The sequence below is a fragment of the Sparus aurata genome, chromosome 9, assembly GCF_900880675.1.
Source record: "Sparus aurata chromosome 9, fSpaAur1.1, whole genome shotgun sequence".
Taxonomy (NCBI): Eukaryota; Metazoa; Chordata; class Actinopteri; order Spariformes; family Sparidae; genus Sparus; species Sparus aurata.
The window spans coordinates 31,259,606-31,271,772 of record NC_044195.1 but is presented as its reverse complement, the minus strand read 5'-3'; the positions used below and the strand labels follow the sequence as shown (position 1 = coordinate 31,271,772).

General features: G+C 39.3%; 2 protein-coding genes across 5 annotated transcripts in view; one reads left to right on the top strand and one right to left on the bottom strand.

The window, feature by feature from the left end:
• glsb (glutaminase b) overlaps positions 1-2,663 on the bottom strand; it is a 37,846-nt gene extending 35,183 nt beyond the window's left edge. For all 4 annotated transcript variants that reach the window (XR_003985197.1, XM_030427901.1, XM_030427902.1 and 1 more), the window contains exon 1: positions 2,233-2,663. Coding sequence is in view for 3 of the 4 variants with exons in the window: in XM_030427901.1 (XP_030283761.1) it covers positions 2,233-2,534 (302 nt within the window). In the remaining variant the exon portion in view is untranslated. The remainder of the gene's footprint in view (positions 1-2,232) is intronic.
• fkbp7 (FKBP prolyl isomerase 7) lies at positions 2,654-10,541 on the top strand. The gene is made up of 4 exons (XM_030427949.1): positions 2,654-4,579; positions 6,555-6,706; positions 8,189-8,316; positions 8,984-10,541. The coding sequence occupies exons 1-4, from the start codon at positions 4,362-4,364 to the stop codon at positions 9,143-9,145; spliced, it is 660 nt and encodes a 219-aa protein (XP_030283809.1). The 5' UTR covers positions 2,654-4,361; the 3' UTR covers positions 9,146-10,541.
• Positions 10,542-12,167: the final 1,626 nt, after the last annotated feature.

The following is a 12,167-nucleotide window of genomic DNA, read 5'->3' as shown; positions in this document are numbered from 1 at the left end:
GTAACGCAAAAACAGCATTCCTGCTCAAGGTCATTTTCCACTGCAAGAGTTTCACTACCTGACAATGGGTTTTTTTTCTATGACTGAACTTTACGGTTTTTGGTGCATATATTTCGTCTGTACTTCAGTGCTTACTTTGAATGGCCTCAGCTCTCACAAAACTAACAAAGGCTTGGACTTCTTCGTTTGTTCAGTATCTAGAATTTGCATTTGGTAACATCTCCTTTGACGTGTTAAAAGTTAGTTCCAGGAACATGTCCTCAAACAGGCAAAACAAGAAACAGTAACAAAAAATCCAAGGCTGGTCACATTTCATTAATGGAACTGGAAAAGATTGAAAAGCTACTGGCCCACGCTGCTTATATGAAAGGAGACTCTGGACCATCCAACATCCCTCCTACCCATACATATCTATCTGATTACAATGCCCGGTCCTGATGTATCCTCATTTCTAGGTCAGGAAACATCCTAGTTTCCTGCCCCAGCAATTTTCCAGAGCCGTGATGAAGACCTGGTGTTTTTTAAAATAATATTGCCTTCATTGTTTGACACAGTTTATTATATTTAGAGTGCTTTGACTGCGTCTGGTTTATAGCACACTCTTTCTACTTTTCTGATTTTTATCAGCACTGTATTACATAGAACTAGCCATCATCTCTTTCCCCTCACATGTCAGTCATTTTGGTAACACACACACACACAAGCTGTCGAGCTTCAAAAGAAAAGACATGAGCTGTGGTTACTGTGTTGACAGCCAGCTGTATGGAATGACTGAAATGTGAAATCATCGTTCTTGATCATTTATACCCAGTGATGGAAAATGAGATTATTATACTCCCTAATTTCTCAATTTCATGCACAATAGCAATTTGAACAAAATCAAGATCAAAAGCTCTGCTATAAATCTGAATAAAGAGATTTGTCAATGTACTCTACAATGGAAAATATTTTATGGCATAGATTTACCTTTTTTATTTGTACACCTGACTTTAAAATCAGACCTCAGCTTTGTGCTACAAGCATGCTTTAAAATAATGGCTCATACCAACACAAATCAGGGGGAAACTTTTTGACTTACTCTCATTAAGGCTGACTATCATTTCCAGTCTGCTAAGCTGGGAAAAGTTATTGTGTTTTGTGAAACATGTGTTCTCAACAGGTGTTACTTACTTACAACATTTAACATTGTACATTACTTATGAACTGCTTCGAGCTTAATTTGTCTATCTTATGGGTTTTCTTGTAATTCTAAAACGCATGTGTCTAAACATACAGATAAATAGTAAAGCACAAATCGCCTAAAATGACCTAAGTTTCATGTCTACAGCACCACACAGAGGTGGAGGTGCTCTTCAAGATAATGAAAAGAATATGCACTCGTGTTTTGCATGCGATTTAATAGGAAAACTACATGTAAACTGGCGACTACAAGCTGGTACTGTCGGCAGTCTGGAGCAGCTCTGTAGCACATACGCAGGCACTTGACTGGAGGGGGAGGTCACAGTGGAAACTACTGGAAACTACACAGTTCACACAGGCTCATCTCCAGCCAGACAGTTATCATTACTAACACCAAAAGAACGTGTAAGAAATCCATTAAGATCCTTCATATCTTTGACATCATATAGGCCATAGATTAAATTCCACTGTCGCCCATGTACTGCATGTTATTAATTGATTACAAGCTTGATTGTGGATGTTTTAATCCTCTAACAGAGCCACTGCTGTTTCACTTTCACAGACTACCCGCACCATGCTGCGTGTTATTTCCACAGGTAGAGACAGCTAACATTAACGTTTAATACAAGCCGGTAGCGGCCAAGTTAAAATCCTGATTAACTTGGGGTTACGTTGTCGTGTTGGTATTTGAAGGAGGCGTATTTATAAAGCCTCTGGGCACAAAGCCAATGGAGGCTGCTGGCTGCCGGTATGTATGAACGAGCCACACATGGTGTGATGGCTGCTGCTCGTTAACAGGCTGGTACAGTAAACCTTAGCTAGCCATATTCTTATTTTATATATATTAAGTTGTCAGCTAAGTGTTTAGGGTGAAACTGTACGAGCCATTAATGTGTATCATAAATATTAAAGATGTCAGAGCTAGCTAGTTATGCTAGCCGTTTGCGACGGTTGGCGAACATCCGCTCGCGCCTGTATGCGTCACAACCAGCCCGCCGTCCATCACCCCGACCAGCCCGTTCATCCCGTCACATCACGGGACTTTCAACCTACTTGTCGCTGGATTCTTCGCTGCTGACACCATCTTTCTTCACTTGGTCGTCCAGCTCTACGGCGCCTTCAGTTTTCGCGCAGTAGGAGCGGAACGGGGCGGCGCAGGGTGCGGTGCGCAGCGCCGGGCGGTGTGAAGCGGCATGGAAGACCTTCAGCGGAGCAGCTCGGGAGTCAATGGAGGAGGTGCCGAAGCAGCAGTGGCGGGTCGGTAACCAGGTCTTCTGTCTAGAGCCGGACAAGGGACGCTTGAGGCTGGCTGCAAACAACTCCTTAAGCACTGTGGAGAACCTAAAATGTAACATCTCAATCCTGTCGGGCAATTAGAGAGAAATTCTTGTTTCCAAAAGAGGTCCGGTAGAAGCAGCAGGGTTGGTACTGTCAGTCCCGGAACACGCTGGCTGTCTGAGAGGCGATGACTCACACACGCTGGCGCCCAGATATAAATAGAGGAGCGTTCACGCCCCCGTCGCTCCTATTGGTGGACACGAGAGCTACCCGCCTCCAAAGAGCATTCCTGACGTTCTATTGGACAGTCGTTTTGCCTGTCATTTGGACAGTAAAATGAGGCTCTGTAGTTTTATTTATTCAAAGAAGGGACAAACCATTTATTAACATGAACATTTATCATGTAAATATGCTAGATTTATCCGTTTGTGTTCATATTTAGTTTATCTTTATGAACGTTTCACCACTTGAGGGAGTGGTGCATCTGTCAGGGAGGCAGAGGTCATATAATCACAAGGTCACTTGACAGAGGTGAAGAATGGGAAGAGGAATTCAGATTGCAAATGAAATGTTGTACTCCTTTTTTTGCATGCGTCAGAACGAAATCCTTCTGCAAGTGCTGCAAATCGGGTCACTACACAGGCTAATTTTCAGCTGCAGTCCCTGACATTAAACGCAACGAACAAGCACAAACAAGTAAAATAAGAAAACCACTATTCCAGCATATCTGATTTTCTAATAACCACTGTTTTGTAGACTTAGAGAAAGAGCTAAGAGATGTTTAAAACAAATCATATTACGCTTTTTACAATGATGATATGATTTTGACTTTTTTATCCAATGTTTTCAGGGTTTGTTTGTATAGGTCCTGTCTGTCTTTACAGTTTGTACATGCTTTATGTCGGAGCTATCTTGTTTTAGTTATTATTTTTGCTAATGATAACTTTTATTTTGTGTATGTTTGCTATATTTGGCAAATTGTCCTTGTTTAGCATGTATAGTTTATCTAGTAAGTATTCCTTTTTGTTTTTGTATTGTTTTGGAATTTGGGTGATGCTGTGGGCACTTAAGGTTATGTAACAATAAATGTAATAATAATGTTAATGACAATTATCACCTTTATCTATATAGTACCTATATAAACAAGGTGCAAACGCGCTTTGACAAACAAGCAAAGGCAGAAAACTGAGGATCACAATATTACAGAATAAACGCTCAACTGTTGAGCCAAACACAAGAAAGCAGAGTCTAAGTTGAGTTAAAATAAGAAGGCAGAATAGAAAACAGAGTCAATATGATTAATTACAAATAAAGGGAATACAAGCGATAAAACAGGCAAAATCGGAGAAACAGAAAGAGAGAGGAACAGAACACAAAAGGATAATAGATTTATAACAAAACATTGTGTTTTTTGGAGCTCTTTGTATAGATACATGCTAATTTGTAAAGTAAGCAGTTACCTAAAAAGCTTTCTCATTTTCTTATAATTTTTATTCCGACATTTATTAATCCACTTTGTTTTTAGGAGCATAAAGTACATGTTATTAGTTGTTTATAATCTGTTTATCCATCAGAAAAAGAAAAAACAACAATAACATAACTGGATGGGAATAAAATTCTTATTTTGTCATTTATTAACGCCCTCAGTTTAGTCTGTCAGGCGGAATTTCCTCTCAGGCTGCTTTCCACCTCCAGCAATCCTCTCCAGTCCATTGAGCGATAGTAGAGTGATGACTGGGGCCGTGGTTCGGCCCAGTTACAGTGAAGGAAGTGGGTCTTTTACGCACCAGGAAGTAGAAACCCCTGACAGTCACAGCTCAGGGCAGGAAACTCCCATATAGTCTACAGCAGCAGCTCTCCACGTCCTCCTGCGCGTCCAGAAGTTGCCACGACTGCACAGCAGCATGATGTGGAGCCTGGTAAGTTGCACACTGTGCCTCTTTATGTCCTCACAGCTTTGTTTGTCGTCTGTCTGGGCGGCAGCAGACGAGCTGGAGGGCGAAGTGAAGATTGAAGTTCTGTTCAAGCCCCTGGAGTGCAGTCCAAAGAGCAAAAAAGGAGATCTGCTGAACGCCCACTACGATGGATACCTCGCCAAAGATGGGTCTCAGTTCTACTGCAGGTCGGTTGTCTGAGAAAAACTTACAGAAATGTTCTTTATAAGAAAGTTTGATGCTCTGAGAGTCTCCATGCACGTTTGCAGACACTTTATGACTGTTATTAGTGACACGTGATGATCAGAGGAGGTTTCACATTACATGCCTTTAGCTAAAGTATTCTGTATGTGTGTTGTAGCATTATGCAACCTCTTATTTCATCAATGTGGCATCAGTAAAGCTTATTATTAGTCTGGTAGGGACACTAAATATTGGGAATTGTAGTTAATCCTGCTTTAAAACCAACTTGAGCTCACCTGGATCAATGGAGTGTGAGGGGACTGTGGGTGGGGAGGGGCAAATCTAATATTTCATTTTATACATTATGTATACATTACCCTAACCCTAACCCTCAAAAACAAAGAAGCATTAATGACAAACACTGAAAGGTGAGAACACAACCACTCTCAGGTGCATATATATATAAACAGTGTAGCTAGTGTGGACCCACTTGGGCCCACAAGGTGAGGGACCGTCCAACAATGTGTTTGGTGAAGAACGGGCCCTTGGGAGTGACTCAAATTGTCACCTTGGACTTACACCTGTGTGAAAATAAGCACTCACAGGCTATATATATATACATATATATGTATATACATACACACATGGTGTTAGATAGAGAATTTTGTACCTATTATTATGGGTAAATTATGGGCGCAGCTAGGTGGATAGCCAACCTATAAATTAGGGGTCGACAGATATGACTTTTTTTAAGAACCGAAACCGATATTTAGCAAATCAACAGTGTTGGGGGTCATTTCTGTTAGTGGTAACGGTAGCAGGTAATACAACACATTACTGATAATATTTCGGTGAAGTTTTACTACATTAATGTCACGTAACGTGTTACAATCCAAGTTTACGGCCTATTCATAGTTCTATAGAGGTTATTTGGGCATTTTGTTGAAAGTAACTAAAAAGAAGTGTAATAGGTAATTTATTATTGTATGCACACAGTAAGATTGTCACATTATATGTTGCTTTAAAATGAAGGTAACATTTGGACATTATGTTCAGGAACTTGAGTATTTTAATTTTCTGCTACTTCATACTTCCTCTCCACTACATTACATTTATTTAATCACTAGTTAGTTTGCAGATTCAGATCACTTAGTGTTTAAAGGTTGTTAATTGTGACGTGTTACCAGTCAGATATTGGTGTAGACGGATGTTGCATCAGTGACAAAAGAGGCATATTTGTAAATCCGTTTATTTTATCGGCAATCTGACAGAAAAGAAAACGCAGATACAGAGAATCAGAAAAATGCTGAATATATACCTTACGCCACAGTCACTTTAGATCTTCAAAATAAACCGTTATTCCAGCAACCAAATTTGTTAAGAACATTAAATAGATATGAATTATATCAGCCTGATTTCTACAAGATCAGATATCTGACTGTGGTGTGGTCAGGCATGTTGTTTGCAAAGAGTAGACTGTTATGTATCAAAACACATATGAAAACCAGTCATTAACTAGAATGACATTCAGAAGAGATCATAACTCCGCCAAGTTCCGCTTTTGTGCTTACTTATAGATACCACCCACCTAAATACGTCTGTTTTTTTTCATCACAATACATCAATTTTTCCTAGAGAATTTATTGGAAATGTGAAAAACAAAAGAAAAAATCCAGCTCTGTACTAAAAGTTATACCCGAGATTCTTCCTCCGTCCAAGTTTGGTGGAATCTGTTCTGTAGTCGTTGTGCGATCCTGCTGAAAAAACTAACAAACTACAGCACACAGGTGAAAACATGACCTTGGCAGAGGTGATTTAAGAAGTAGGCCTGTTAGAGAAAATTGCAAATAGGGCGCAGTTATCTCAAGAGGCCAACGTGAAAGTGACAATACCCCACCTCCCTCCTTCTAGTGATGATAACCGTACAGTCCAGTATTGATATGAGTCGTGATTGATTGTTTGTTTCTGTTTCTGTTTTAGTCGATCAGACAAGGACGGCCACCCTCAGTGGTTTGTGCACGGCGTTGGACAAATCATCAAGGGCCTTGACATGGGGATGAAAGACATGTGTGCTGGAGAGAAACGAAAGATAACTGTTCCACCCGCCCTGGCCTTCGGAGAAAAAGGCAAAGGTAAGGCAGAGATTTTTAGTGTCAGCAGAAGGTTTAATGATGTTTTAGTCACTTTTATGGTCCAGGCTGTAAAAAACACCGGATCCCACATAAAGCAAATCAGGGGCATCTTTCATTGGACACTCCCTGCCTGGTAAACTTCCACGTCTTTCAAACTCAAATGATTGTAGCCGAGATAAATCTGTTGACGTCACCGAGACATCACCTGGGTTATTTTTACTTAGACCTGACTTTTGGGTGCATTAACAGACAAATAAATCAATACATTAATCAATTAAAAAAAATGTCCATGTTGTATCAAGCTTCAGTGAAAGTTATTTATGTCAATGTTTGAAAGTTGAAAACAAAAAATTTCACTTAAACATTATTTTAAAGATCCCATATTGCAGAAAGTGAGATTTCCATGTATCATCCATGTATTAAAAAACAGGTTTATGTGACATATAAATACAGTGAAAATCAGGAACTGCCTTTAAACGACCTATAAGAACTTCCGTAACGTTGTGATGTCGCAACTTCACAGTTATCACATTCGACAAAACCAGCACGGCCGTGGTTATAAGAACACAGGCAGAAACACGATGGGCAGTGGCTGCTCAGGCCTGTTTGAGCTGACCAATCAGAGCAGGCCAAGCGTTTGGGGAGGCGGGGCCTTAAAGAGACAGGCACTGAAACAGCGGTTTCAGACAGAGGGTGAATAGAGGTGCTGCAGCAATGGTCATGTGAACATTAAAGCATGTTTTCTAGAGGACCCCCTGAACAAAATTAAGAAGTAACAATTAGTTTTATATGTGCCCTTTAAACTGATCGCCCTGTTTCCACGGTAGAGTTGCTTTGATGCTGTCTTGTCTTCTTTTACAGCTGTTTAGTTGAAAGTGCGTCACATCCCTGGCAGTGTTTGCTACTCATCCTTCCACATGGCATGTACTGTAAGCATGTACAAAGGTTTAAAGGTCTCTGCTTCATGTTGCTCCCTCTTGTAGGCACTGGAGCAGAAAACTAACAGCTGATTAGTCTTTAACATTTAACGACTGTTTCTTCAAACCTCTTCACAAGGGGTGTCTGCATTTTTGATCTGTCCAGTTTCGTTCTTTTGAGTGAAAACTAAAATGGAGCTTTCCCGTTCTTGTGATTTTCTGTCTTTCCTGCTCATAAATGAATTAACTCTGATTGCATGTTGCTTGTTTCTTTTCCGGCTGCGTTAATCATACCTGTAACTGGCCTTTAGAATGTGTAGAAATATGCTCTTGGAGACGAATCATCACGTTCTCATCAGATTTTTGGGGTTTGTTTTGTTTTGAGGAAGTCTGAAATTGTAACTGAACCACCAACCAAACCAGATAAACTCATTTTTTTCCCTCGAAATGTAACTCCCACCCCTTCCTCAGAACTTCTCAGAGCCACCCTTTTAAAGGCAGAGTCCTGAATATTGCCGTCTTACTGCCTTGTGGTCTTTTAAAATCCTGTTCTCTGATTGAATAGATCCAGTCCCGCCCAACGCCACGGTGGTCTTTGAGGTGGAGCTTTACTCGGTGTCCAAGGGACCACGCAGCATGGAGGCTTTCGGAAGGATGGACCTTGACAAAGACAGAAGTCTTACAAAGGAGGAGGTAAATCTAATTTACAAGCTGGATATTTCCTAAATAATTATTCAGTTAAATTAGCAAAATCCAGCTCGTACTTGGAGTTCAGGGATCAAGAGTTGATCTAAACAAGATGTCAGTTGTTTGCGTCTCTTCTTATCGCAGGCTTTATGAACAACTTGTACAGACTTTTCCTTGAAGGCCACAGTTTGCGTCTCACATCGTAAACACACACTGATCATGAAAGAGAGTGTTGAGAAGGCTGTAAATCATTTAACCATTAATTTATTAACTGCATATCAGTGCAGCAGTTATTTACAGCAGTGTCAAGACAAAATAAAGGACAAGATCAAGACCAATAAAAATACAAGGGAAGCTTATCGTTATAGCTCGAAACTGACGAGAGAATACCTCCATATAATAAAGGTCATAAATGATCAATGTTAAACTAAATGTAAAGATTGTCTGTACTCTGCCAACACATGACACAACGTCATGATGTTATCTTGATTAATGATAGCACGTTAAAGAGGAAGAGGCCAACGACCTGCTATCAATGACATTTACAGTTTTATTCGTCTCCGGTGTGTTACGTGGTTCAGACATCACAGCAACAGGAGGTCGTTATGAAAGAGTAAAAGTAAAAGTACAACATACGTCTGTTGTTGACTCTGAAGTGCTTCTTGTTTTCCAGGTGAAAGAGTACCTGAAGCTGGAGTATGAAAAAGGTGGGAAGCCTCGCGACGACCCGTTCTACCAGAGGATAATTGATGATATATTCCGCAAGAGTGACAACGACCGAGACGGGGCGATCAGTGCGAAGGAGTATAATATTTATGAGCACGATGAGCTCTAGTGTTGGACGGAGTGGATCATTTTTTTTAGTGTGTGTGCTTTGATAGATTAGAGAGAAAGTGAGAGGAAATAAAGGGAAAATCCACCGTGAGATGTTCTGACACTGGGAGATACCAACTTTTTGGAGTACTTTCTGGTTGTTATTTTGCGATTTATTCGCCTCATCACCTTCATTTCAGTTCATAGTTTCCTACTTTTTTCCAGAGTGCCTTTTGGGGGGAAAAAAAAAGCCCTGTGTGCATTTTATCCTGGCTCTTCTTCTTCTACGGTTGATTTTAGTTTTGAATATCAGCATCAATTTGATGGCATGAACATAGAAAGAGGTCTTGCTTCTTTGCGTGACTGACATTTTTGCAAATCTGTTGGAATTTATTTTGCTGTGAAACACGGTGTCTACAGGTCCTGAAAAATCTTTAAATGTCTCATTTTGTATTAAGAATATTCCATAAAAGTCATTTAGTTGTCTTAAGTTCTTGATAGTTACTTGCATGCGCCCTTCAGTGTCAAAGTCCACATTTCTGATTACAAATCTTTAAACCAGTGCTTCCCTCTAGTGGGCCCCTGGAATCACAACACTCACTCGTCACCATTGTCCTACATAATCACTGCAGGGAACTACATTTTGTATATACTTCTTACCTTCATACATATCTGCAGTGCTTGGATAAGAACAAGATGAGATGTCTGCTACCTGTAGACACCCTGTGGAAAGAACAGCAGCAGTCAGTATCACAATGAGAAGCTGCCTTGTGCGTGTTTTTGACGGATAATCCAAGAGAAAGGCATGAAAACACCAAATGCTTAAATGGTAAAATTAGGAAAAAAATCTTGAGGATTCAGCTCAAGTGTTAAACAGTTTCTGGGTGGAGTTTCCCTTTAAAAGCCAGACAGGAAATAGCTGTGTTTAATATTTGGAGCCTTCAACATCTTGCCAAGAACAATCTCCAACACCTGAGGAGTCTTTGACTTTTGTACAAATACCACTAAAGTTTTGCATTTGAAAAGTTTCATTTCTGCCTTTAATCTTTGTCTTTATTGATTACTGAGTGTTCAGTTCAGAGAAGAAACCACACGATTGCACAACGTTCTGGCATCAGTGGCTGGAAACTGTCAGATGAGATTTCAGAGTGTGAAAAAAGTGACTGCAAAGATATTTTCTTACACAGTAATATTAAGAAGCCTGCAAGGGAATTAATGTGGCTGTGACGGAGACGTTCGATTTTAATTGATGATGACAAAGCACATGAATGTGTAGTCGCGGTTTGTCAGACATGTTTACAAGTTTTTTTTTTACATCTGTGTGTGGTTAAAATCATGATTGTTATCAGAGTATCCAGCTGAACAACTGTTGTCTTTAGTAACAAAAATAAACAAGTCACGGTTTATGTGGAAAACTACGGCATGTCTCGTGTCTTTTATGTTCTACTTAAGATTGTAATTGCAAATTGCTGTACCTTCTTGCTCAGGTGGATCAGCTGTACCTGGTGTGAACAGACAGATAGTTCTTTGTAAATTTGGCATGAAATCTACTTTAAATTAATTCATTTTTAAAAACGGAACGAAACCTGGACAGCAAACGGTTAGGTCTTCTTTGTTCTTTTTAATTGTGATTTTACAGACAGTCCTTTATTTTACATTTAAAAATAAAGAAATGTTAATGTTTAAAGTTAAGATGCTGTCAGAAATCCCCCTTTTTTACTGTCTCTTAAATCTAATTACATCTTTTTCTTTTTGTAACTTTATTGGAATTCAGTGACCTTTTTAGCCTCCTAATACAATCCTGTTACATTTATTCTGTTGAGTATTCATGTTGATGGTTTATGTGATCAAAGCAAAGAAAAGTTTTATATGTATGTGTTTTATAAAGTGTGTGAATGTGCAGGTTCATGTCAGATGACAGAAACTCACATCAAAGACTGCAGTAAGAGTCCTGAGGCCTCTTCTGAGACCTTCATGCAGTCATGATGTGATATTAAAGTGCTTTCTCCTCTTTTGTACAATGGGACTTGTCTGCCTGTAGAGTAGGTGCCAAAATAAAAGGCAGAGTACGTAATATTTGTAAGTTTACTGTTTACCAGTATTCCAGGATCAGCGAGTGGTTCAGGAGGATAGTGAGTCTCATCCACAGGTCGTTCAATATTGACGATTTGGGCTGGCAGACACCACTACAGAGTCAAATCAATGTGTTTTACAGCAGTATTTTCTAATTCACTGCATAAATTAAGTAAAATTAGAATTTTAAATGTGTTTTGTTTTACTGAGAAAAAATATAAGCAACACGGATGATAACAACACCTAAATGCATAATTTGATCTCTTTTATAAAAAATGTAATGTGTATATAAACATTTAGCTTTTTATTGCATCCTAATAACATCATCCTGTCACATGTATTCCATTACTCCTCATGCCTGTTAATATAAAATCAAATAGGAGTGCATGCAACAAAACTTGAGACAAATCTTAAATGTTAAGATGTTCAGATATTGTTCGTTATTTAACATTAATGCCGCGTCACCTTCTGCATAAAAACGTCTTTCTTGCGACAAGATTGAGGAACACATTTGTAGAATTGACAGAGTCTTCTAAATTATGATCGTCTAATTTAATTGAGCTGAGTGCATTCTTTGAAAGGATAAAAAAATATGGCTTTATCATTTAAAAGTAAAGATGCCGCAGAGGAGACTGATGAAATAATATAAAAATGCATTAAAGGGCTCTTACACCATCCCAACACCATCTCAACGAATAATAAATACACTGGACTTTTGCTCTCTGTCGATTGGACATTCTGACTTTGTGGCAAGCCTGGCTATAAGATGAGGCCATAAGATGAGACTGTTGTTCACTCATGATGGACTAATATGGACACATGTGCAGACACACATGTAATCTGTATGTACTGTCTAGAGCTTGAATTCAGCTCTGTATGCTACTGCTGTAATATGTTTTGTCAAAGGTCATAACAAAAGAAAAAAAGAGAAGAAAAGAAAAAGTAAATTGCAAAAGACAAGAAAAGATCAG